The sequence below is a fragment of the Rutilus rutilus genome, assembly GCF_951802725.1.
Source record: "Rutilus rutilus genome assembly, chromosome: 7".
Lineage (NCBI taxonomy): Eukaryota > Metazoa > Chordata > Actinopteri > Cypriniformes > Leuciscidae > Rutilus > Rutilus rutilus.
In genome coordinates, this window is record NC_140221.1 from 14,027,877 (window position 1) to 14,055,601 (window position 27,725).

Below are 27,725 nucleotides of genomic sequence, written 5' to 3' on the forward strand. Positions count from 1 at the left end.
ACTCTGACTTGCACTACAGTATATCAGCTAGACTAGAATCATGGACTTTGTTTCTTTGGCTCAGTTAAAAGTGTGTTTATTTGAACAAAGGCTGCTAGTACACTTTTTCTCACAACACACACACACAGACACACGTTTTCTTTTTGAATAATGCGGCCGCTGATATTTAGTAGCACAGTTGAGCTGAGCTAAAAAGGTCCAACTTTCATATGAAGAGGGCACAAAAGATACAAAACTGCTTTTATTAACAAAATAATTCACCATACATAATGTATTTACGTTAAATAACAAGACTCCATTTTTATGCTAAAGGTTTTTGTCGTGAAACTATTTTCCAACATAAAGAGAACATCACAGTGTATGTAGATTAGTGACAAATACACATGTCAAAAACATACACATTTTAAAGCACTTTTTTTTTCTTTTCTTTTTTGCTCCTCCAAAGGCAGGAATAAAATTCAGTTACACTGGACTGGTTAAAAAAGGCCTTTTGTTTCACTGCTTTTTCCAGACAGTACTTCAGCAAAGGAATAAAACGTCAGCTAACAGTTGCAGTGCAGTACAGATTTGTCTCCATTGGAATGTCCAAGATGTCTGGCACACTCCTGTAGTTTAGCCCTTACGAATAGTAATAAATATATTTATTTTTACATCATTTAGAAGCTACAAAACACAAAAATTAGAGCTTTTTTCTTCCCCTCAATAAATAGAAACATGGTTTGACTGTTGGCACAGCTGTGGATGTGCACTCGTTTGGGGCGGTTGGAAAAGGCATGTCATTGTCAGGGACAAACGCATCATTGCATCTGTCAGTTTGAGTTGGGTACCAAAACCAGAGCTGATGAAATTACACACACTGTCTGATTCAGCTGTTTCTAGTGATAAGTAATATAAGATAAGTAACACTAAAAGAAAAAGAATGTGACACAATCACAGCCATGATCAATGATTGTTAATATACAGCTACAGTATTTGGACCAATGAGCTTTCATCCTGGACGTAGGGCTACATGACAGAAATACAAATTACAAAATGTATGTCACTTGGTGGGATAAAACCAAAATCTAATAACATTTCCTTTATTTCAAAATGACTTCTAAATTTAGACCTTCAACTATGTGTACTTATTTGTAAAAAGTGGCTTGAACTGATGCTATCAGAACATCTGATAGCCAATAGCTACATTTACATGCACCCAAAGAATTAGTAAGATGAAAATTAATGCATGTAAATATATCTAGTGATGTCAGTTTCTACATTTAAAACAAACACTGATTGACTTTTAGAAATCATCTTATAAAAACCTGACAATGCAAGAAAACCCCAATTACATGAAATTTGAAATCAGTAAATTTTGATGCCAAAACATAATCAGACATGCACAACATTGAATAAACCACCATAAAATGTGCTTAAATTGCACATTGTACTTAAATTTTGCTGAAATTGTTTGTAACCAATACTCAAAAGAACAGTTTAAAGCACTGATATGAACTTTAACCTGGTCAGGTTTTAACAATATAACCTGACATACATAATTAGGGCACAATGTAAATGCACTAAATTTTCTTTAAATAACAGGATCTCTTCAGAAGACACACCAAATATAAACATTTTATTTATTTTGCCAATTTTACTCGGCAGATATATAGTGGCGAGTGAAATAATTGGCGAGGGATGGAGATACAACCCAATACTTACCCTATACAACAGCTCTCAGTTTTTCAATCATTTTATAATCCATATTTGTAATACTTTAATATGTAGCCTAGATGAGCCAGTTGAGGATCAAGGGCCTCTCTCCAAATCTGTGGTTATACTGTAAAGGTGCTTGGTGATTTATAGAACAGTATACAAGTATTGACAGTACAGAGCATTATGAACTATCCAGTTCCAGTGGTGACACTGTAAATCTCTCTCTAGAGGAGACAGTCTTTGCTCCAGGTCAGCTGCTGTTGTTTCAGTCTGGGTAGTTTGTCACAGTCAGACATTCAATAACAAATGTGTTCCTCAGGGCTGTGACACATTAGACAGACAACAGAAACATGGACATTCACATCTGGGGACACTAATATAACTGAGCTCCAAATGTCTGAGACCACAGTGAAAATCTGGGATTCAAATCTAATTTTAAGGTTCTAAAATAAATTTTCTCAAGCTCCAAAAATGGCTCGTTTGGATATTGTGAGATTTGAGACGTCACACAGGCATGAGCAATGTGACATCATTTTGCTCAGAAAATCCAAACGGCTTTATTATTGAGACCGTTTAGGCTTTTTGAGGATTAAAAGGAATGGAAGTGAATGGATTTTTTTCATTGTATGGTGGTTGTGTCCACACAATTCCCAATTCCCAATTCAAAGACACATTTATCTGCAAACACCATACCAAAGGAATTTTGTATCCGATGACCCCTTTAAAGGAGCCACCCCTTAAATACGGGTCATTTTCAATAGTTGTCTCAGATTTTTGGACCCCACTGTGTAGATGTTAGAAAGTAAGAGAGCATAATTGTCTTGAAGTAACAGGGCCTCCTTCAAAGTTACATTTATTTGAAATTGTATTTATTAGTTTTTATATTATAAAATAAAATGACAAAAATTCAGATTAAGATAATTTGACACTTTTTGTCTTGTAATGCAATACATTTTGAGGTATGCCTGTCCAAATACTATTGAGGTCACTGTACAGTATGTGTATTGAGATTTCTGAGGGAGTCATTTTGGTTTCAGATAGGAAATTGAAGTTAACTGAGCTGTGAATTGACCAGTACTGCTATAGTGTACTCCTTGAAAAACATGCCTTTTAAATAATGAAAAGTCTAAAAGTGTGGTAATTTTTCATCATTGTCTGTGTACATGGTTTTATGATGGATTTTCTTTCTGATATGGGTTCATAAATCTGCCTTTACCCCATGTATATACAGACTGAGGAGCAGTCTAGTCTCAATCATAAAAAAAAAAAGAAAAGAAAAGTCCTAATACATTCAAGCACTCAGAAACGGTTTCTTTGTGTGCCCTGTTCCACGGTGGTGTATTCAGCTGTGCCTTATAATTTCAGATTGATCCTGTGGGCTGTTGTACAGACGCACGATCATTGAAGGCTGAACTAAAGCTGCCCAAGATGACTGTTTTATTGTTCTACAGGATCTTCATTTAGGTTTCTCATATATGTGGTTCAGGTCATTGTTCAGCATTTCCAGAGACACACTGACAGCTCTTAGCTTTCATTCCTGTGTTAATAGAAACACTTAGCTTGACCTAAGGCCGCTGCTCAAGTTTGTTAGTGCTTGCAAATGCAATCTATAAATATTTCCACAGATTTGTAGTGATTGAGTTTTTTTTTCAAGCGTGTCCCCAATGCTAAAGGTCTTCATGAATAGTGGGCCACGCTAGACATCATGATTATGACCATGTTTGCAGTTAATTGGCCTGTAAACATTTCTCTCCAAAATTTTGACAAAGACTTCTATAGCAGTGGGTCAATGGTCATTGTAATCTGGTCTCTGTGAATGCTGCTTCCAGTGGAGCTGCGATACAACTCGTCCCGTCGACAAAGGAAATGGCGGTTCAGAATCTTCCTAAAAGTGAATCTGAACTCTTGAATACGGTAGGCGTAGATAATGGGATTGACGGCAGAGTTGGCGTGCGAGAGGATGATGGCAGTGTTCATGATGAAACTGGGTTTCTCCAGCTTGCTGTAGAAGAGAGTGAGGCAGTTCAAGATGTGCACAGGCAGCCAACAGAGAGCGAACAGGCCCACGATGATGGAAAGCGATTTAGCGGCACGAATCTCCCGTTGCAGCAGGCCATGGTGGTGATTCTCGCCATTACTCACGCTGCATTTGAGCTCGATCTGATGTAGCTGTTTACGAGCTACTGTGAAGATCTTGATGTAAATGCCCAGCATGATAAGCAGAGGCGGCAGCACACAACCAAAGAAGTTGAAGTACACCATGTAGCTCATGTCCACCACGTTCTCGAAGAAGCACTCGAGGCAGCAGCTTTGCAAGAAGCCTGTTTCCATGTCAGCAGCATCACTGCTGTTGCCAGTCTGTATAGAGCTACTTTCGTTTTTGGAGCAGGACAAGTCTTTACGGTTCCAGCCCACAAATGGGATGAGTCCGATGATAAAGGATAAGATCCATAAAATGGCAATGATCTCTCTTGCCCTTTTCCCTGTGACAAGCTCCTTATACCTGTACAGAGAAACAAAGATGAACGAATAAAGACTTTGCAAATTTTGGCTAAACATTTGGCTTTTGGTTGAGTTTATTATATTGTACACTGGGGTCCAAAAGTCTGAGAATACTAGTAAAAATGCTTCTATTTTGCATTTAAGTGCATTAGTAAAATAAATACAAAATAGGGATAAACCAAATGATGTTCTAATGCATTAGAACATCTGACCATCTGTACAAAGAGCCACATGATCAATGTCACAAATTCACTTATTTGATTAGTGACCTAGAAATATTGCAGAATATTAATTATTTCTTCTTCGTTTTAGGCCACATTTCTTTTTTTATAAAATCCTAAAACTTTTAAGGCTTAAAACTAATTCCCAGATTCCCTATAATTTTGGATCCCACTGTATATACATTCATTTAATAAAATTCCAAAATCTTAAGTTTAAAAATTACATCTCACATTGTAAATGTATTTCCTTATATATTTCACTATTTTTATATTCTACTCTGAAGTTTCAACAGATGTATTGTTCAAAATAAATATACTTACAAAAAGAAAAAAAGCCACGTTGTGGTTGTCAAACTTTAGTAGTGAACTATACCTGTGGTTACTCTGCTAGAATACCTGTGTGAACTTTTGTAGTGGAAGTCAGTTCCAAAAAAAGTAATTGCAAAAAACAAACAAAAAAAAAAACAGAAAAGGTAGTTAGTTCTGATAAAAAGCTTGTGAAGCATTTGTTTGTAGCCAGTAGCATTATATGTTGTCTATAGTGTAATGACATTCATGATTGTTTAAGTGTGACTTGAATGTCCAACTACTCCTGTATTTGTATAGATATAGTAAATTTGAGAGGCCGAGAGAGAGGAGAAAAGAGCTTAACATAAACACTAAAGTGACTGATGGCTTCAGCTTTCACTTGGAGGCACTTCATCTGGCTTCCTCAGACAGCTCTGATTCTGATGGACTAAATGAGTAATACACAAGGTGCATTATTCATCGCACCCACCACCATAACCTTTCTCTGAGAGACCTGGACTGCCACAGCCGTCAGTGGTGCTGCCTCAGTGACAGATAGAGAGGGGGTTGGGAAAGCACTGATAAAACAAGTTTGCCTACAGATAACTACATTATCTTGCACAAGCATTACTGTTACTGTTCCATACATTTAGAGCAGTGTTGTTATTCTTAACTAAAGCTATTAGGCTAAAAATAGTTTTTGGTAACCGAAATAAAATATAAATATTAGACGAAAAACTTAAAAACCCAAAGTGAAAATTAGAAATTAGTTGAAATTGCAGTACTAAAATTACTAAAACTGAAAAATAAATTCTGTTCAGAAATATTAACAACAACAAAAAACAATGATATAAGTACATAAAAAGACTAATACTAAAACTGAAATGAAAACTGAATATATATATATATATATATACGAATATTAATTAAAAATACTATAGTATAATACTACAATAACACTGGCTTATTGATTTAAACACACCTCTTACTAATCAAACTTTGATGCATAACTTGTCCTCCAGCATGTGTGCCATATTATGTGCCATGTTATGTACTCAATACAAAAAAAAAAAAAAAAAAAATGCAGCCAAACAACTGGACTAATGATTTTGAGAGACAGAACAGTTAAAAAAAAAAAAAATCTCATAGACTTACACAGAAGGAGGAGTCATTTACAGACAAGAACATCATGACAGTGATTTGGGGTTGGTGTTTTGACTTGGGCTAGTTGTCACCTTTATTTATAAAGCGCTTTATACAATACAGATTGTTTCAAAGCAGCTTTACAGTGATAACAGGAAAATTAATCAATAATGCAAACAGTTAATTTCAGCTATACAGCAACTTTAAAAGAAAACAGTGTGATGGTTCAGCTGAAGTCAGTAAACACCTAGCACCCAAAACACCCTAAAAGCGCACTCTGACCACCTTAGCAATTCCTACATGCATCATGGGAAATGGGAAGCTTAGGAATAACACTCAGTCACCCATGTCAGCATCATGGCTTAATGTGTAGTGCATGTGCACTTACTGCAAGGACATTGCTTTGACTTGTAATTCTGCACATTATGTTCTCCATCCTTGGCTTTTTTGTAGTGCATAATATAAACCATACTGTCTAAAATCTTTGTTTGTTTCAGATTCAAGAATACATGATGTAATTGCATTTAGCTCCAAGAGCACAGTCTCCTTTTGTTAGACACTTCTTTCAGCTTTAACACTTTTTTCTATCTCTCAGTGCCAGCTTCCCTTTACTCTTAGGGCACATGAATGGAGGGAAAAGTGGATTAGTTGTGGCATGACAACAACCCGCTGGCATCCCAATCACCCTCTCTCTCTTTCACCCCTTCATTCTATTCCACACACTATTCCCTCCTCTAACCCTTCCGTTCTTCAGCTGCCTCTCTTCCGCTTTAAACCAAAGATCTCTGCCAACAGGCTCTAGTGTAAGTGAAAACAGTTTACACAATGGCACTAAAGGGAGAAGGTCTCAGCCGCTTTGCTCTTAACAATGTGAGCAGGTGCATTAAAAGAATATTAGCCCCAAAAACAGATTATGTTGCCAAAAAAAAAAGGCCAGCAGCATTCCAAACTCCAAATCATTTTGATTCCAAACACTCTGTAATTAATGATCATTGGTTAAGGGCATTGTCCTAAATTCCCACTGTGACAAAAATCACCAATGGTTTTTTTCACACAATAATAAACAATAAAAAAACAATACAGACCCGTTCATCAACCCACTTTGCTGTAATTTATTTATGACCAATACAATTTTTTAGGGTCATTGAATGCTAAATAAGAACATTAAATGGATAGATAGTTCATCCAAAAAAATGTATCCAAAAAAAATGTTTTTTTTTCAATTAGCAAAAAATCACCTTCATGTCGTCCCAAACCTGTATGACTTCATATATATGTATATTGTATATCTACCCCTCTCTCTCTCTCTCTCTCTCTCTCTCTATATATATATATATATATATATATAGAGAGAGAGAGAGAGAGAGAGAGGTAGATTATGACAGAATGCAGAACGTTCATTTTTGGGTGAAATAACCCAAAAGAGAAGCAAGTAAAACAAAAACAAAGAGAAGCAAGTAAAACAAAATAAAAAACACACACAGAAGCATCTGGGTGTATTAAAAAACATTGTATGATGTGTGAACACATATACCACTGAAAGGGAAAGTCCTGCCATTAACCACCTCTTCTTATGTTAAAACCAGTTAAAACCAATGACAAAAAATAAGCCTAACTGATTCAACAAAAAATAAGCCTACGCTTACATTTATATAATAGCGGCCTACTGTTTTAGGAAACTTGAACACTATTTAAATCTTTCAGCCAGAGGACATGCAGCTAAACAGTCAGCACTGAGATTTTGTGTTTATACGCAGGAAAAGAGATGGAGAGAGACAGACAGATGAGAGCGGAGAATGTGTGCGTGAGAGAAAGACGTGGTGGTCCAGTCTGGTGAATGAAAACCGAAGCGGGAATACTGTTTGGCAGCACTGTGAGGAAACTTGATTTCTCTTGGATCATCTACTAACAGCAATCATGCCAAAAGCCTGTATTTCCAGTAACTACGGCATAACTAGAAACATACGTTCATCTTGCCCATTAAACAGTGAGAGTCTAACAGTGAGATGACCACCCAGGATGCCCGCCCACTCGCTGTGCTCCTCCTCCACTTTTCCTTGTGGAATCCTCGACTGTAAGATAAGACGATTATTCATAATATGACGTTGTAGCTGAGGAAAAGTAACTAGTGCTTATCACAGTGATGATGAGTACCATGTGAATTTGTATTATTTAGTTGAATGAGGACATTGCGTTGTCCATATCTAATTTACTTTAGCTTGTGAAAGGGTTACAATATTTTTGATGAAATCTGAGAGCTTCCTGTACTCTCCATTGACAGCCACACAACTACCACTTTGACACTTCAAAAAGTTCATAAAGAGATCGCAAAACTAATCCATATGAATTGAGCGGTTTAGTCCAAATTTTCTGAAGAGACTCAATCACTTTTTATGATGAACAGATTAAGGCTTTTATTCACATATAAACATCCATCAACTCACACATCAGATGTGGTAAACGGAAGCTCAAGCATGTTCGCTTGATATGCAAGAACCAATGAGGTTCCAATGTTACCCCTTTTCCACCAACAAGAACCAGGTGCTGGTTCGGAGCTAGAACTAGTGCCGGTTCAGAGTTGGTTCGACTGACGAGCCTCCAAAGAACCGGTTTGCTTTTCCACAGGCTAAAAGAGCCAACACAGAGCCAGGTCTTACGTCACAGCTACGTCTCATCTTTCTCAGCAACGTTAGCGCGGCGGCGCCAAACACAAACACATCATCAACAACGGCGCACGTTGCTTTGCTATTGATGTTCATGGCTTTGCGGACCTACATCGGCATCCAAACACGGCGGATCCAACGTGTTCGCGCGGCTCGCCATTATTTGTACAGACGGAGATTACAAGCGAGAGTAACGGCATGTACATAACATTTATTTTTAACAATAAGATGCCGACTTTAGCCTTAGATTTATATTTTAGATCGCGTCCATCGTGTTTAGCTGCTGTTAGCTCGATTAGCTGCTATTTGAAAATGGCGGTCACAAGTTTCTCTTCAGTCTTGTTGGCCACGGTAACCCCGCCCCCAGCCTCTGACGCAAGCGGTTCTTTCTTGGCTCCGTTCTAGACCCTGCAATGATTTGGTGCTACTTAAGAACCAGTTTTACTGGTTCGGAGCTGGTGCTTTGGCGGTGGAAAAACAAAGAACCGATTTGAAACTAGGCTCTGGCTCCGAACCAGCACCAGCTCTGCCTTGGTGGAAAAGGGGTATGTGTTACGCAGCACGCTTGAGCTTCTGCAAGAACCAATGAGGTTCATTCTCATGTGTTACGCAGTACGTTTAAACTTCAGCAAGAACCAATGAGGATCATTCTCATGTGTTACACAGCACGTTTGAGCTTCAGCAAGAACCAATGAGGTTCGTTCTCATGTGTTACACAGCACGTTTGAGCTTCTGCAAGAACCAATGAGGTTCATTCTCGTGTTACGCAGCACGTTTAAGCTTCAACAAGAACCAGTGAGGTTTGTTCTCTAAACTTCTGCAAGAACCAATGAGGTTTGTTCTCATGTGTTAAACAGCACGTTTGAGCTTCAGCAAGAACCAATGAGGTTTGTTCTCATGTGTTAAACAGCACGTTTGAGCTTCTGCAAGAACCAATGAGGTTCATTCTCGTGTTACGCAGCACGTTTAAACTTCAGCAAGAACCAATGAGGTTTGTTCTCTAAACTTCAGCAAGAACCAATGAGGTTTGTTCTCATGTGTTAAACAGCACGTTTGAGCTTCAGCAAGAACCAATGAGGTTTGTTCTCATGTGTTAAACAGCACGTTTGAGCTTCTGCAAGAACCAATGAGGTTCATTCTCGTGTTACGCAGCACGTTTAAACTTCAGCAAGAACCAATGAGGTTTGTTCTCTAAACTTCAGCAAGAACCAATGAGGTTTGTTCTCATGTGTTAAACAGCACGTTTGAGCTTCAGCAAGAACCAGTGAAGTTAATTCTCGTGTTACGCAGCATGTTTGAGCTTCAGTAAGAACCAATGAGGTTCATTCTCATGTGTTACGGCAGCACATTTAAGCTTCATTAAGAACCAATGAGGTTTATTCTCATGTGTTACGTGGCACATTTAAACTGCAGCAAGAACCAATGAGGTTCGTTCTCATGTGTTATGCAGCACGTTTGAGCATCCACAAAAGGTTTCCGCTTGTAGAAACCATATTCACAATAAATAGAAGCCTCATTAGCGTTTTCAATGGGCCGCTATACGTAAGCCGGTAATGAAGAATCTATGTATGCATATCTATGATACAATATCTCGCAAACCGCTGTTGTGTTGTTCAGTCATCATGGTTATTGATTGGCGAGGACAGAAAATCCCAAAAAACGTAAACATAGATCAACTTAGGCAAATAGGCTTTGGGAAAAATGGAGAAATAAAACAAGGATCAATATTGGCGTGGCGTTTTCAGGATGGGGAGAGCTTTGTGACAAACTTGGACTTGATCTGTCCATAGAGACTCGTGTGTTTTAAAAGACAGGTAAGGAAATATATATTATTTATTGTACATTACAGTTATATTGCACTTTGTTTGTACTTCAGTACAAACAGTTTTTATCAAGTCTGGTGACCAAGTCTATGGCAGTGAAATGAAGTATGTGTTGCACAAAAATATTTAGCCATTACTTGCAAATACTGTGGGTTTGTTCAAATGTACTTTTAGTACGATTGTTTTAAACGTGTAAAACTGTGCAGCATTAACCCACCAAATCATTTGACAAATAGTCACATATTAGTAACAGTCTAATATAGCATTACATTTCACGTTCCTGGCAGCTAATTCATTATGATGACATAACATAGTGTGATCAAACACTTTTGGTAATACAAAAACTAATTTATTAGCTCATATATAATTTATATGATTCGTGAATTCTATACATCTCTGGATGGTGAAAACGACATCTCCAATAGTTCCACTCTCCTTCATCAAGCTTCGTCTTTGTTACTGTTTTGAAAATGCAACCTCTGGCGGCAATTTTTTTTACATATTGTAGCTTTAACTACTAAATTCATATGGATTAGATTTACGATCTCTTTATGAACTTTTTGAAGCGCCAAAGTGGCGCGTAGCTGCAACCAAATAATCCATTAATTGATGGCTCGGAAAATTTTTTATCGGATTGAAAGGAGTGGTTTATTCCGTTTCTAATCCAATCGAGAGGACATGTAAACACTTGATCGGATTGAAAACCGAAACTGAAAGGACTCACATGTGCAATGACGTAGAAATAGCGTAATGACGTAAGGCGCGCGGAACGAGCTGTTCTTCCTGTTGAATAAAGTGTAATAAAAATTTGTTTCCCGTCATTCTAAAATTCTCCTTTTACTGAGCGTCTGTGGCGTGGAGCAGGACAACATCCCACCAGTCCTTGTTTCGGATTCTCATCCACAGACGACTGGTTTTGGGCGCGGGCAGCATGGCACAATGGTTCATATGCTCATTGTCTTCAAATTATGATCAGAGATGGATATTAAGTCTGCTGTTTAAAACAAATTAAGATTTGTGCAATGTGCGCATGTCAAAAAATCAATTCAAAATCAAATGTCTAATAAACAAAGCACAGAAACTATAGTACAGAAAGCTCTCAGATTTCATCAAAAAGATCTTTATTTGTGTTCCAAAGATGAACGAGAGTCTTACGGGTTTGGAACGACATAAGGGTTTGTATTAATTACAGAATTTTTATTTTTGGATGAACTATTCCTTTAACTGCTAAAGGAATGCTTGCTTATCTCTTCTAATTTGCCATCATTTGTGGCTTGGTTTAGTCATCATGAGAGAAAGCTTTTTGAAGTGATTGTTTTATTTAGGTAAATAATGGTAATAGGTAGTTAGTTTGCACATGAAAATGTTAGTGAATTAGTTTTTTTTTTTCAGGAATTTTAATAACATTAGGTATGATCAAATGTTGAAAAATGTAAATTTTGTATTGATGAAGTTAATTTGGTTAGTAATTGATTGAAATTACCATGGTAAAATAGAGTTTCAATGCATAATGCCTGTGTCCGAGTGATGATCAAATCTAGAAAAGCCCCTGTTCCACACTATCATCCAACACTGTGAATGAGAAACTGCATTACCACAGGACTTAACACAGTGTTGGCTATGGAAGTGAAACCCAAGCCCTGCAAATTCAATTTCAGTAATTGCTACAGCAATTACATGCACACTTGCTTTGTTTACCAGTCAATATGTAGTTACTTTAATCCTTTCTTTATTCTTTCCAATGATTTCCACTAATTCAGAAGAAATAGGACAGCACGAGCAACACTGAGCAGTGTAGAAAGATGTCAAAACGTGAGCTTCAGATTTGACAACATTTACATTTTAGCTAGTTCAACATTCAAAGAGTAAAAAAAAAAAAAAAAAAAACTGCTTCTTTACCTTGGTCCTTTTACTGCGTGAGACAACCATTTAAATAATTATGTGCAATGTAACGATAAGGAACTATTTATTTATTATGTAGAATATATATTCCTGATTTAATTGTAATTTAGAATTGCCACTTAGATATAAGTGGCGATTTGTCTCTTTGTTTTAGAAAAGTCTCTTTGTTGACCTTTTTTAAAAATTCTTAATCCTAATCGTTAAAGTTTGTTGTCATAGCCCTGTCCTTCATCATCAGGGGCTTCTTCTTTGACATCAAACAACCTTCGTTTCAAACGCCCTCATGAGATTAACAGATTAACACAGATTAAGAAAATCAGACCGATATATCCGAGTTTAGCTTCAGTACTGTGACTGCGTGTGCCATCTTCGTGCTGTCTTGTGTCCTGAAAAGTCGTTCAGTGTTTTAACTTTGATAAACTAGATGAACTTTTGCAACGAATTGCAACAGACGCACAAGCATCAAATTGATCCCAGTAGGCTGCTTTATCTCAAAGGTGGTTACTCAATATAACCGCCTTTCAGGAAAGATGATAGTCATTTTTTTGTGTGTTTGAATAAACTATAATTGTTACTCGATATAACCGCCTTTTAGTAAAGATGATGGCCATTTTGTTGTGTTTATAAAGATGAATAAACTAAATAATAGGCTACTAATGAAAAAAGTAGCCTACTGCTGAAAATGCCAAATACATTGAAGAACAGATTCATGCCATGCTGTCACGCGCGGAATGTTGTACACGCGAGTGTAAATGCCAAAGCTTCTTTCAAAACAGCTGTGAAACTGTTTAGGTATAGGTAAATCTTTTTACCATTGTAATTTAAGAACCAAGAGTCATAAATAGGTAGTAATTAATAATTCAGTGACAATGAAAAGGAAATACTAATAAGCGTCAAACACTCACCTCAGGGGGATTTTTACAGCCAGATATCTGTCGATGGCGACCGCAAGAAGACTAAATATTGAACTTTGAGTCAGTACCAGAACAAAACACGCCAAGAAAAGACATCCATAAAAGTCTGAGCGCAGACCAATGCTTATAGTGATGGCAAAAGGGATGGCAAGACAGCCAACCAGAATATCTGCCACGGCTAGTGACACCAGAAAGTAATTGGTGGCGTTCTTGAGAGTGGAGTTGATGGCCACTGCCCAGCACACCAGCACATTACCAGCGATTGACAGTACGGCGATCACCAGCTCTATAGCGATGTACAGAGAATCCATTGCTGCACACTTCACAGAGAAACACCTTTAGACAGTAGGTTAGTTAGGATGTCATGAGTCTGTCTGTCACTCTGTGATGCTTGCCCACTGGTAAAAGAACAATAATCCACGGATCTCCAAAGTTTGTGATTTGCCAACACGGCCATCTGTTGGTGTAAAAACAACAACATTATTTACATTAATTCCCTGAAGAGAATTATTTAAAACCATTAGAGGCAGATAAAGATACATTGTATAATTTCTGACAGATTCCTAGGAAGTTTCCTACTGACAAGCAGAAAGTTATTACAGAAAGTCACAATAATAATAATCTATGGGATTTGGAAGAGGTAGTGTGCAAATACTTACCCTGAAATAACTCAGAGCTGTTTTTATTGTTTGACGTTCCTCTTTAAACTGGTTTGCATCTGTGTCTTGTGGTACATGTTTCAGAAGCAGTAGGGAAGTAATGTGACGCACCGTGAGCGCAACACATGGCTTTTCAAGCAGCTCGCGAAAAACAGACAGAGCTCTGACTGTACATCACAGCTCATGGCCACGCCCCAACCGCGCGAGCGATGCGCAGATACACACACACACGCGCGCGCGTGAGAGAACTGATTTTACATCAGCAATTCTTAAATAAAACACTCATTTAAGTATGTCCGCTGACAACTATGATATTTTTTTATTTTTTTTTTGAATTGGATGAAGAATAAATCTAGATTTGTCTTTCCTGAAATAAATTATTTATAGGGGGAGACTGACGTTCTGTGGTAGTAGCCTATAACTTTTTGTTTGAGCATCAGTAACTCAGTGGTTGTTTGTGGTGGTTCTAGATCTCTCAAACTGATACATGGTAGCCACATTTGTCTACTACAAATAAAACTCACTTGGACATGTAGGCTACTACACAATCACAGATGAATGTCAAATACAAATAATTCTGTTGTTGTAACAACCTATACCCTGAGGTGAGTTGTAACAGTGGGGAATGATTGAGAGGTGATTTGCTGAAATAAGATAAGTTGTTTTTATATTCAAATGAAAGTCCTAAAATAAATAAAATTAATGTTTTTTGTCACTTTAAATTGTTCACTTTATTCAAAAGTGATTATTCTTTATTCCTCAATAAAGTTCTTGCTTAAATTAGATAGTGTGGATTCGACTTTCAAATCCAGAGCAAGAATGATGTCACCGTGGGTCACTAAAGCCTATATTTGCATTATAATCGTTCTTTCTTTGTTAAAATGTAAAACAAGTTCAGATCGCAAAGACCGTACATCTGTTGGAATTTATTATTCAGCCTATCTCTGTATATTTCAAATTAGTTATGTGGTGTGCGTTAACATTCTCCCTGACTACTCAGGCTACTCAATTAGAAAGTGGTGGACTTCTAATTGGCTGCAATAAGGCAGTCGGACTTGATTGCTTTCACCTATGGGGAGGAAAAGGCTTTAGATGGGGGAGACTGCAAGGATACAGAGAGGTGGTGACTAATGTGGGATGTGGGGATAAATGTGAGGTAGTAGAGTTAGGGCTGTCTGCCTTTTAGTGACACCGTAACCTCAGTGCGGAGAGTACTGCCACTCATTCTCTGTTCTGCTGCTACATGGCTGATTTCAGGACTGTTTGCTCTGCCAACATGAGACGCTGACAACGCAGACTTTATGTGTTTGTCAATGACTGATGCTGATTGTGAGGAATAATCTTCTCCCTCGTTCTATACACCCTGTGGATGGGTCCCATGTGCTGCCATTGTATTTTGGGAGTATGCTGGCGTGGATTGCAGTTTTGTGTGTGTGTGTGTGAATGGGTGTTTTGTGAATGAATTCATTAGGATTTTACTTCACTGGCGTATATTATCACTGTGCACCCCCTAGTGTCATTTTCTTGTTGCCTAAATCATTTACAGCATGATATTGTAGTCCACTGCATTGTCTAGTTGTCATTTTGTTGGTCACATTTATTTATTTTCTGGCATTTGCAAGTATAGTGAAAAAACAAAAGTAAATCTTACACTTCTATCAACGACTTTAATGTCACTTTTTTATTTTACAAAGTAGAAATACAAAATTTAAATAAATAAAAACTAGAAAAAGTGTGAATGGAGACAAGTGCGTTTGGGCTAAAAAATATATATTATAGACCAAGTGAACAATTACTTGGTCTAGTGCAAACTCCTAATGCAATGCTGCCTTACACATTCTGTACTGGAAAAAAGGGGGAAACACTTGTTTCACACCATGTTTTACTAGCCCTAGTAAAATCTGTTTATCTATTAGATTAGATAGATTCTATTTTTGTCATTATTAACATTTTACATTGATTTAACTCTGTTAACTTAGCCAATAGATGTTTTGTACAAAAAGAGTCAGATTTTCTGAAAATTGAGCTACTACACGTATTTCTGAGAAGATATGAGTGAAGTGACAATATTGTGTAATTGCTAAAGATTTACAATATGAACTCTGTATTTCTAATTAGTCTGTCTGTAGCAACACACATCTGTTTTACTATTTCAGCACAACTTTTTAAAGGTTTTTAGCAGACCTATAAAAACTGATGCCAGTATGACTCCCAAATTGTAAAAGTGCACCATTTTACTTCTGCGTAAATCACATGAGAAAAGCTGATTTTTTTTGTTATATTTTGTGAATGAAAATATTGTAGGACATTTGCCTCTGAGATTAATTTCCAATAAAGGTGATTGTAGCTTTTTAATTCAAACAAGCAGGTCCTGACTCTCTGTGGTCATTAAAAATCCCATGGCACTTCTCGTAAAGAGTAGGGGTGTAACCCTGGCCACAATCCACCCACTGGCCCTTGCCAATTATGGCCTCCTCCTAATAATCCCCATCCACTGAATTGGCTCTATCGCTCTCTCTCCTCTCCACCTATAGCTGGTGTGTGGTGAGCGCACTGGCGCCGTTGTACTGTGGCTGCCGTCGCATCATCCAAGTAGATGCTGCACATGGTGGTGGTTGAGGAGAGACCCCGACATGATTGTAAAGCGCTTTGGGTGTACAGAAGTACATATGAAAGCGCTATATAAATGCCTCATTCATTCATTAATTCAAGCAAACAATTAGAGCCTATATATGATGACAAAATACTTTTATTACCATTATCAGCAATTAAACATCTGGTGTTTCAGGCAAACCCGAAAAGTTTCAAATAAAATACAAAACACACAGTCCTTTGCAAATGAAATATTTGAGAGCAAAGAAGTCAATGAATAACATTTCCAAAAAGAAAACGTTATAAAACACAGATGCTGTCTGCTTTTTGTATGTATTTTACGTCTGTTTGAGAGAATTTTATTATCAATTATCTATGCACTTGAATTAAGTGTGAAACTCAGCATTTGTTAGAATTTGGCACAAATAACTAGCCTAAAGACATTTCTGTGAGAGTATTTTTCAAATATTGATACTTTTTAAGGCTTTGTTTAAATCATTTCATTAAACTATCCCATGTAATTTAAACTGGCACAAAAGCATCAAACAATCAATAATGGTTGTTTAAAACAGACATAAGAATTCAATCAGACATTGACTTTCTGACATTTTTTTCAGGAAATAATTAACTAGAGTAATAGAGAAATAAGCTTAATGTTTGTTAATGAGGAATATGTAAATGCACATAGATATTGCACACATTGAATAATTGGAACAGTTAAAGTTTCCAATGGTTGTTGTCTCTCTGAGCGTCTCTCAACTTTTCAACAAAACACATGAAACTTAATTTCCATAGTTTGATGCATTTCTATGACATATTACTAGTTTTTAAAATTATTTGTGGGAAAACTAAAATTTAAAAAATACTTTTAAGTATATCAATATATAAGTATGCCAATATATAGATTTAGGTAATAATAATTTATAAAGATGCACTTGAACTCTTAGCAAAATTTAGCATAAAAAAAAACCCAAAAAAAAAAACCAACCTATATATCTGTTTCAGTGCAAGATTGCAAACCTACACTCTGCAAGCAACTTCAAACTTCAAAAACTGAGTAAGGATCATATCCATGAGACATGAGAAAACAGAAGATGTTTGATGCTAGAATGATTTTGTGTATGCATGACTATTGGACTTCTTGCATTTAGAGTGAGAACCTGACTGGTGTGAAAACTACAGAACTGTGTCTGTCTGTGTGTATTTAGAAACACTGGCTGTGAAGGAAGAACTGGACCAGAAAAAAAATAACAAAAGTGCTTCTGTGCCTCTTCTTCTTCTTCATTTCTTCCAATCACACATTAAGTCTCAAAGTACTTATAGATCTGAGACACATACTGCATTACACTTTGCCAGTCCGGTCTATCTGTGTGCATCAGCTCATCAATGTCCTACAGAGAGACAGAGAGCAGATGTAGAAGTTTAGATGTAGGAAACACTTTTCATTTTCATGCATGTTTCTTTAACTAAGTGAACTTCTACATTCAATTTTGTTTTATATAATTATTTTACCTTTTCCTCAGACTTGCATTGTTAAACAAGACAATTCCATCTTAAAATATTATAGAAAATATTATTCTTAAGGTCTATTATTCTCAAGCTTGAGCACCTAAACTCAAGTAGCCTTATTAATTATGATGGTCTTAAGAAGGAGTGAAATGAACACCAATGAAAAACATTTTCATATTTATATTAGATTTATATCAGTCTTTCTGACTGTCATTTGCACCAAAACAAACAATTTTGGCCTTAAAGTTTCATCAAGAAGAGCATGCTTGAGATGAAATATGAGGTGTGTGATGTATGAAGAAAAAGAAAAAGAAATAAATTAAGGTATAAAACTGGATAAATGTTTTATTTTAATGTATATTATTGCAGGACACAACTGTATCACATCCACACACACTCCAGCTGAAATCAGGCAGTCTGATCTTAGCCAGAGTTCTCAAATTCTCAGCCAATCTAGAGACATCCACATTATATGTTTGTAGAGTGTGAAAAATCTCTGAGGCTGTGCTCTATTACATGCTTGACAATCATCAAGTACCACAGACCTAAAGGAACACTTTTCACCCAAGAACCTTTTCCTCTTCTCAAGAAAGTTTTCTGTGTGCCATCTCTGTGAAAACAACTGCTTGGATAAAATGTTGTCTATGTCTTTTTATTCATGTCACTATTTCCTCCTAGTGTCTACAGTATGTAGGGTAAAGTGAACTCCAGACTGTGGCATAGTATCTGTGGGTTTGTAGAAGCCCTGAGAATCATTAAACATTTACAGGTCATTTTAAAAAGCCCCATAGGGTGGTGAGGCATTTGGAAACATTCTTCTGTTCACGTCTCTCTTTCTCTCTCTCCCCTTTAAAAAACAAACAAAAACAAAACACTGGTTCTTAACCGTAAAGCCTACTATATAAATACCATTTTGATACACACCTTTCTAAGGCCTCTAATCAAAACTTTGCTGAAATTGCTGTACACAATCTACTATGCCTTCTGATTGATTGATCACACTTTTTTGGCAAGTAAAGGGGGTTTTAGTAATTCTTTCCACCTGCAGGTTGGTGTCTTTTTGCTGTGAAATCTTGACGGTTACTTTTATAAAGTAATTATAAGAATAATAACTTTTATATTGTTAGTAATATTTCAAGATGAACAACACTCATTGGACTGAAGCAACTTAGGTTAACTTAATTTATATAAAATTGGAGTATCAAATATGATACATAAGGCTTTTGAGAAATCTCAATCTTAAGGATCTCACAATCATCATTTGTATTGAATTGCATTATATATTGCACAATAAAAAAACTACAGAGCTTTGACAATAAAACTAAGCATTTAAAATCATTTTAATAAGACATAGATAAAAACAGACACAAATAAATGTATCATAAACTGATATTTTTATATGCAATAAAAAGGTACTACTGTATCTCAAAACTCTGGTCAGTTGATAATACCTAGAATATAAAAATCGCCTGCTGGCAGTAGATCCTTTTCCTATTTAGCACCAAAACTCTGGAACAGTCTTCCAAACATTGTCCGGGAAGCAGACACACTCTGTCAGTTTAAATCTAGACTAAAAACACATCTCTTTCACCTGGCATATACATAAAGAAAATTATACATTCCCATTATTCAAATCAGTTAAATGATTATTAGGCTGCATAAATTAGGTCAGCCGGAACCGGGAACACTTCCTATAACACCCAATGTACTCGTTACATCATAAGAAGAATGGCATCTAGGCTAATATAGTCTTTCTGCTTATTCCGAGGTTTACTGTAATCAGCTGGATCCGGGCTGTATCCAGACCAGATGGTGGACCTGCGCCTAGACACGACCACAATGCATCCCTGAAGTGTCAGCAGAGATTGTGTCAACTTCTCCCCTGTGAAGATCTCATCAACACGACAGCCATCGGCACAGATCCTCAACAAACTGGTCTCCATACTGGCGAGATGACTCCGATCTTCAACCACATGGAACTGGATAATATTCTGATTGTTCCAAACCAATCTGACTTCTGACCTGTAATGCTGCCTGAATCATAACCATACACTGTTCGTTCGTTGGCCAGAGGAGAACTGGCCCCCGACTGAGCCTGGTTTCTCCCAAGGTTTTTTTCTCCATTCTGCCACCTGATGGAGTTTTAGTTCCTTGCCACTGTCGCCTTTTCCCACCTTTGTGCCATTGGCATGGCTTGCTTAGTTGGGGACATTAAATATTCAACAATTAATATTGATCTGCCTGCATTGACACTTATACAAAAACTTAACTGAGCTGGCCGATGACATCACGGTTTACTCCAGAGCGGCTATATATAAATGAACTAAATTAATAACTTTTTTTAAAACAAAAATGAAACACCTGAACTTACTTAAGCTGGACTGTGACACTGTGTTCTTCTGGAAACAAACTTTTTTGCATTATTTTCCTGTTATCTCTGTAAAGCTGTTTTGAAACAATCTGTATTGTAAAAAGTGCTATATAAATAAATGTGACTTGACTTCACTATTATAAATATCTTATTGATTTACATTACAAGCTTTCAGTTTCACCTTACTTTTTGGCCATGCATGTAAACATCAGCAACTGCACCATATTGCGTTTTTTTTTTACCACCTTGAGTGTGAGCTCCATATTTTCCTATATCATACTATAATTAGCCATAAAAGCCTGATGTATCAAATAAGATACTAAACAAAAAACACATATGGCAATTTTTTTCCTAAAGGGTTAAATAAACGGTTTCATTATGTTTTTTTTATGTCTATGACTATTCATGTCAGGCTTTAGGTTAAGACTGCAGTTATATGTGTTTATATGGGATAGCAGAAGTAGATGGAGCATTTATGTGCACTCTGCTTCTCTTTCTCGTCTGCCATCTTTAATTCTACCAAACGATTCATAAAATGGAAAATAAAAGAGTCTGCCAGAATATTTAGTTTATAATGTCATCAACTGAAACCAATACACAGACGTTCAGATGATCCAAAGCCGTAATCCTCCTTGCACATATTTGCACAAGTCATGCGGAAAAGGACAAACATAACCTGCTGCAGTGCTGTGTCAAGTCAAAATATTGTGTACACTTCTGTAATGAAGTCATAAAAACATTCATTAAACACACCCTCAGGTCAGTAATTAAACAATCAGCACCTAACAAAAAGTGTTCTTAGACAATGAGATGTACAGTAATATCTAAAAAAAAGATAATAAAAACAGCAGCCACAATCTCTGGACAATTGCTACAAACAAGCTGTCACCTCATATTCTATTCTATTATTCAAACAGAATAGTTTGAAGCAATTAAGAAAACAAAATGCACATGATAGTATTTGTATTGTAGATATTGTATCACTCCCAGAATGCTGTTATCATTCTTTCTTGCGGAAAGCAGCTGACAAATTAGTCAAAGCATATGATAGAATATTGTACACTGTTTTCAATAAATGCACTTGACCAAATATAAGAACATTGTAAGATACAGTGCAATCTGTCATCCAAAAGATCACAATGAAAATATAGGATTCGTAATGTAAACCTGGCACAGTAAGTTTTCGAATTTGGAAGATTTGGAGATACAAAAACAAAAAACAACAACAAAAGAAACATGTATGATTCTGCACTATTTCTACTTAATCATCAGGTATTAGTTAATTAATTAATAAATTGTTCATTTAATGTGAAAATAATGTCATAATCATTGATTTTGGGCCCTTTTTAGAGCTGGTCACTGGTGACTATACGTGGGCATGTCTAGCGACTTGAGAAAGTTGAGAAAATGTTACATTATGCAAATGAAGAACGACTTTTTCAAGAAGTGATATGAGCTCACATAATCAATCTTTATCAGATAATGAAAAACAAGCATTTCTGAGGCTTGAGTGGATTGCAAATATAGGTTTAAATTATTGAACCGCCTGTTAATAGATTAATAGATTAAATGATTTGTTTTGAAAATTTGTTACAAGCAAACACAATTAGAAAAATATTCATGAGATTCAACCGCCAACTATCACTTGTGGACACTTACTTACTAAAATAAATAAATAAAAACTTCTATTGAAGTTCCTTTAATTTAACTGGGTGTTAAATGAAGGATGGAGAATTCACAGAGCTTGAACTCACACTGAGTGATGTGTCAAATCAAAATATTGTGTACACTTCTGTAATGAAGTCATAAAAACATTCCTCAGGTCAGTAAGGGTAAGCTAAACAATCAACACCAAACAAAAAGTGTTCTGAGACAATGAGATGTACAGTAATATGTTTCTTCTTTCCCCAGAGTCTTTCTTTTTTACTTTCACTTTCCTAGTCACGTCTATTGGCCCACCTGGTCCCCATGTTCCTGTGACGTCAATGACCAGCTCTCCAATCTGATCGGTGCCCCGTGGCATAAAAGTGGAGAGTAGATGCCACTTGCGAGGCCCTAGATCATTTGAAACCTTTTTTTGTGTGACAGCCTATATTCTGCATGTGTATAGTCTATAGTATACATCTGTGTATCCCGTGTGTTTAGTAATTGTATGTAACCGGCTTGAGTACAGTCTCATCTCCATTTGTTCTACCTCTGTTATTGTGTGCTGGTCACATCCGAGGTTGGAGAAAGGGACAGGTAAGAAAGTCGCACGACGTACATTGTGCACACATAGGTATTTCACTTTGTCAGGTCACCTTTATTTATATAGCACTTTTTACAATACAGATTGTTTCAAACCAGCTTTACAGTGATAACAGGAAAATAATGCAACGAAGTCTGTTTCGGCTGTACAGCAGATCTAGAAGAAAATAACGTCATTGTCCAGCTTAAGTAAGTTCAGTGATGGTTAATTTTTGTTGTAAAAAAGTTATCCATTTAGTTAATTTATATAAAACAGTGAAACAGATAAAACAGCGATGTCATTGTCTAGCTCAGTTCAGTTCTCATAAAATGGTTTTAATGACTTAATTGTTGAATATTAAGTGTCCCCAACAAAGCCAAAAGCCAAAGGCGACAGTGGCAAGGAACCAAAACTCCATCAGGTGACAGAATGGAGTTTAGTATTAGATACACTAGTTTAGGGGCGAGCTCCACCCGTTGTATTTTTGCGTTTGGGTAATTAGTGTAGGTCAGGCAGTGCGTCAGTGACGTGAACATTCTTTTCATTTCATTATTTTCTTTTGGCAGTTAGGTTAGAGATTGGGCCGCAAGTTAGTTTGGTTTTGTTTATTTCTTTGATCCCTTTTCCAATCCTCCCCCATTTTCTCACTTTTGTGGTTCCTGTTTGCCATCTATGTTTTTTTTTTTTTTATACTGTGTATACAGTGAGGAAAATAAGTATTTGAATACCCTGCTATTTTGCAAGTTCTCCCACTTAGAAATCATGGAGGGGTCTGAAAGGTGCATGTCCACTGTGAGAGACATAATCTAAAAAAAAAAATCCAGAAATCACAATGTATGATTTTTTAACTATTTATTTGTATGATACAATGAAAATTGTATGAAAAAGTTCTATTTTGGTCTCATCTGACCACATGACTTTCATACAAATAAATAGTTAAAAAATCATATATTGTGATTTCTGGATTTTTTTTTTTTTAGATTATGTCTCTCACAGTGGACATATGCACCTACGATGACAATTTCAGACCCCTCCATGATTTCCAAGTGGGAGAACTTGCAAAATAGCAGGGTGTTCAAATACTTATTTTCCTCACTGTATATCTATACTGTGTGTATAGTACGCATTTTTCTTGTTTAAATCTACTTCCGCATTGTAAATATATCCCCTATACTCCTGATAAATATATATTTCACCTTTTGTAAAAAAAAAACACTTGCTTGCAGTTCATTTCAGCCTTGTCTCTTTGCCTTTACTCTTCACCTAGTTGTCTGCAAATGTGTGTTCCTCCCAAATTAATGTTACTCCCCTTTACCCCTTGATTGACCACCTGAGGGGTCGTAACAAAAGGAAACAGGCGAAGAAGAAGAACTCGGAGAACCAGGAGAAACACAACTACAGGAGAAACACAACCACACTACTATGAGGATGGACAGAGGAAAAGGGAGAACTCAGGGTTTTTATGCACAAGGAAAACAAAGGAACTAATGAGATAATAAACAGGGCACAGATGAATGAAATGAAACAGTAATTAACACAGGAGAACTGGGTGAAAGGAAAACAGGCTAACAGAAACTGAAAATGATGAAAACAAAGACCAAACAGAGTTATTTATTAATTAATTATTTATTTTTTACAGGACACAAGAGCCAACATATTGAGATCATACATGTTATTTTAGTATCATTGAATACCTATTGTATTTTTTATTAATATTTTGAATTAGTTTTTTATTTTATTTTTATTGTTATAGTATACTGTATGTTAAAGTAATTTTGTTGTGTTTTTGTGATGTTTTTGTCTATACAGTTTTATATTTATTTTATTTTAGTACATCAAGTTAAACATCAAGTTAAACTAAATGGCAACAAGCTGAAATAAAAGTTTTATTTTATTTTATTTTATTTTATTTCAGTTAACGTTTAAGGTTTTAGTTTTAGTTAATTATAATAACCCTTGATCATAAAGATGGTATATTTCAAATATAAAATTGAAACAGTAGTATACTTAAAGTGCAAAAAGAATATATAAATAGTAATAAATATATAAAAAGTTTGATGTTATGTTTACTTAAAGAAAATTTACAAGTATACTTGCCCTATTAAACTGCTAAACTAGTAGTTTACTGAGAGTATTCTTCAAAGTGTACTTTCATAAACTAAAAAATGAACTACAAGTATTTGACTAGTAAACCATCAGTATACCTGTATACCAGTATACCTGATCTCTAGTAGTATAGTAGCAATACAAATGAAAAACTTTGAATTTTTTTTCAACTTTTCAGTTGTAAACTAGTTGTTTACTCAAAGTTTACTACTGTTACACTTAATGTATGCTTAAAAGTATACTTTTATACACTAAAAAGTGAGCCAATTTAGTCCCAAGTAGTATTGAAGCAGTACACGTACAAGTATACTTCTAGTAGATTGATATTAGTATACTTACTACATAAAGTAGCCTATACTTAAGAATACTTGAAACTGACTAAAGTAGACTTAATAAAATTTACTTGAAGTATAGGCTTTTTGTAATAGGGTGCAAGTCCAAGATAACTTGCCATATCAGATGGTTCAATGTAAACTAAATTTTTTTTTATGTAGATTATATTACTTCTTGTCTTGTATCTTGTATTAACAAAATCTGCCCAATTACAGAATACTGAAAAACCTGGAAAAACAAAATCGGTTAACATAGACTCACCAGAGAGGGCTTGATACCAATGCTTTCAGCTGCTTGGAAAGCCAGAGTGAGATTTCGTCCCTATGGGGAAAAACAGCACTCTTTTAACCACTTGACCAATATTAACCATCTGAATATTAATTACAGTAGTGAAAAACAGGTGTTTAAACCCAACTGAATTCTCTAGCAATGCTCTAGATCCACACACGCGGCATTTTAGTAGCCTTGACATTTACAACACACTCTAAGAGGCTTTGTGAATAATTCAAAAGCATAATGTACCATCTCTTCCTGTAATTACTATTATACTTATGGCTGCAATTTGTCACATACTATAAGCTCTGAAGACCTTGGCACATTGCGTGTACGTGGGTGTGCGAATGGTTGAATAAACATACAGGGAGGGCAGGGCAGCCATTTATTTGTTATGCATATTGTACACCTCTCCGTGTGTCGTTTGTTTATGTATTCAGTCAACACTAATCCATAGAAGCATGTAATTTATTACATCTGGCAGGTCAGCTGAGGGGAAGTCTTGACTGTTAACACACTGTTTAATGTGTCAGGCTCTAAAGATAAGGTGAGGATCTACTGAAGCCCCTTTCACACAGTGCGTTGATCCCGAGAAATTGCCGTAAAATTGCTAGAGTGCCTTCTGTGTGAACGCAAACACGTCCCGGATTGATGTCGGGATCGATGCTGGGATGGGGAACTAGTAACATTGCCAGGATCAGTCCCGGAACGTTCCCTGTGTGAACAAAAGCCAGGACCAATGCCATAACGGGTGTGTCGTAGTGATGCCATCACACGGGCCTTTCTTTCTACAAATCTAGTGGCGCTACTGGAAGTATGGACTCGTCTTCGTGTAAAAATGACAAAGAGCATTTATCAGCAGAACTGACACCTAACAGGAGTTATCACATCCTCACGTGTCTTTACGGGATCTTTACGGGATGTGTGTGAACGCACAGATTCCAGAAAATCACTGGCAGTGTGAATGAACCAAAATCAAACGACACATTATCCGTGTATTTTCCGGAATCTCTGTGTGAAAGGGGCTTATGACACTTACATAAAAATAACCAATGTAAGAAATACATGTGTACCTTGTCTTGGCTGATGAGCTCCTGGTAAGGGATGTGTGCAGGCAGATAGGTGTGTAACAGAGCACAGAATGCCAGGCCATCACTCCAGCTGCTGCTGAAGTTTGTCACATCTATATTCTACAAGGACAGAGAAAAAGAAAAGTTTAAAGACACCATTTAATCAAAATAGTTTTGTGCCCTTTAGTGTGTATGTTTGCGTTGAGGACATCTGTTTGGCATGTTAGGGATTCACAATTAATCAGCCACTGATCGTTATCAGAGGATATTCATCTCAAACCCGTAACTGGAGACTAAACAATCATGCTTTTTAATTAATGCTACATACAAGATTTCAAACATACACGCACACAAACGCACGCACACATACTCAGTTTGCTATCTTTGTGGGGACTCTCCATAAGGCATAATGGTTTTTATATTGTACAACTGTATATTCTAACCAGACCCCTAAAACTACCCATCATAGAAAATATTCTGCATTTGTACTTTTTCAAAAAAAAAAAAAAAAACATCATTTAGTATGTTTATTAATCCCTTTACCTCGTGGTCCCCACAATGTAGGTGATTTCATGTTTTACTACCCTTGTGGGGACATTTGGTCCCCACAATTTAATATAAACCTGCACAAACACACACACGTCTATATGTGGTTTACGGGGACTTGCCATAATCACAATGCTTTTATACTGTACAAATGGAAGCGGCCTGTCCAGCAACGCTGTAAGCCTTGACTGCGAAAGCTCTGAATGTGAGACCAACCTCCAATCTCCAAGTACCCTTTGGCCGCCCCGCCATCGAGGGTAGTGAGAGTGGAGGAGGCACTGGAGAGGCTTCGGGCAGAAAAAGGTGCCTTCCACGACTTCGTGACCTCCTCATGCAGTTCCAGGAAGAAAGGCACCGGAGTGGGGCGCTGCTGTTTAGCAACACCCACCCAGAGAAACCAATCATCCAACCTTGAGCGTTCGGGACATAGTGGAGGGTGCCACTCAATCCTGAAGCTCGCGCCGGCCCAGGAGAGCATGGCCGTCAGCTCTGGGTCGATGTTACTCTCCCTGAAGGGGGCAACTCAGCCGAATCTTCATCCCCGGAGGAGTCTAGCCCGCCCTCCAATGCAGCAATAAACATCTGATCCTCCGACAGAGCCCAGAATAAGATGCTGGGTTCCCCATGAGAATGACCAGCACCACCACCCGGAAGCTCCACAGCTTGCGATGCAATAGAGGAGTGTGGGGCTGCGGGGATTGACCTGGTGGGAGAGCCCCCACTGTAACCCTCAGATCACCCAGTGTATCAACCAAAGTAGCCCTCTACTGGCCAGAGGAACTAGACTGGGGGATAACAGAGGGGACTCCACCTCTTTCAAGGAGTCTCGATCTCAGCATCTTCCCGCAGTGGGTACATGACTCATCCACAAATACTGTCTCAGCATGT

General features: G+C 36.9%; 3 protein-coding genes across 10 annotated transcripts in view; 1 reads left to right on the plus strand and 2 right to left on the minus strand.

Annotated features, from left to right (window-relative positions):
* The window catches only part of zswim7 (zinc finger, SWIM-type containing 7), a 92,936-nt gene extending 72,516 nt beyond the window's left edge, over positions 1 to 20,420 (plus strand). Inside the window, exon 7 of the transcript XR_014627866.1 lies at positions 19,680 to 20,420. The gene's annotated coding sequence lies outside the window, so the exon portion shown is untranslated. The remainder of the gene's footprint in view (positions 1 to 19,679) is intronic.
* adora2b (adenosine A2b receptor) lies at positions 229 to 13,466 on the minus strand. The gene is made up of 2 exons (XM_084412883.1): positions 13,143 to 13,466; positions 229 to 4,198 (listed from the first exon to the last, which is right to left on the minus strand). The coding sequence occupies exons 1-2, from the start codon at positions 13,460 to 13,462 to the stop codon at positions 3,469 to 3,471; spliced, it is 1,050 nt and encodes a 349-aa protein (XP_084269009.1). The 5' UTR covers positions 13,463 to 13,466; the 3' UTR covers positions 229 to 3,468.
* Positions 17,653 to 27,725, minus strand: part of specc1 (sperm antigen with calponin homology and coiled-coil domains 1) — a 229,498-nt gene continuing 219,425 nt past the window's right edge. For all 8 annotated transcript variants that reach the window (XM_084412874.1, XM_084412869.1, XM_084412875.1 and 5 more), the window contains 3 exons: positions 26,295 to 26,411; positions 25,210 to 25,269; positions 17,653 to 17,793 (listed from right to left, as the gene is read on the minus strand). In XM_084412874.1, coding sequence (XP_084269000.1) covers positions 17,704 to 17,793; positions 25,210 to 25,269; positions 26,295 to 26,411 — 267 coding nt within the window. In that variant the 3' untranslated portion in view covers positions 17,653 to 17,703. The remainder of the gene's footprint in view (positions 17,794 to 25,209; positions 25,270 to 26,294; positions 26,412 to 27,725) is intronic.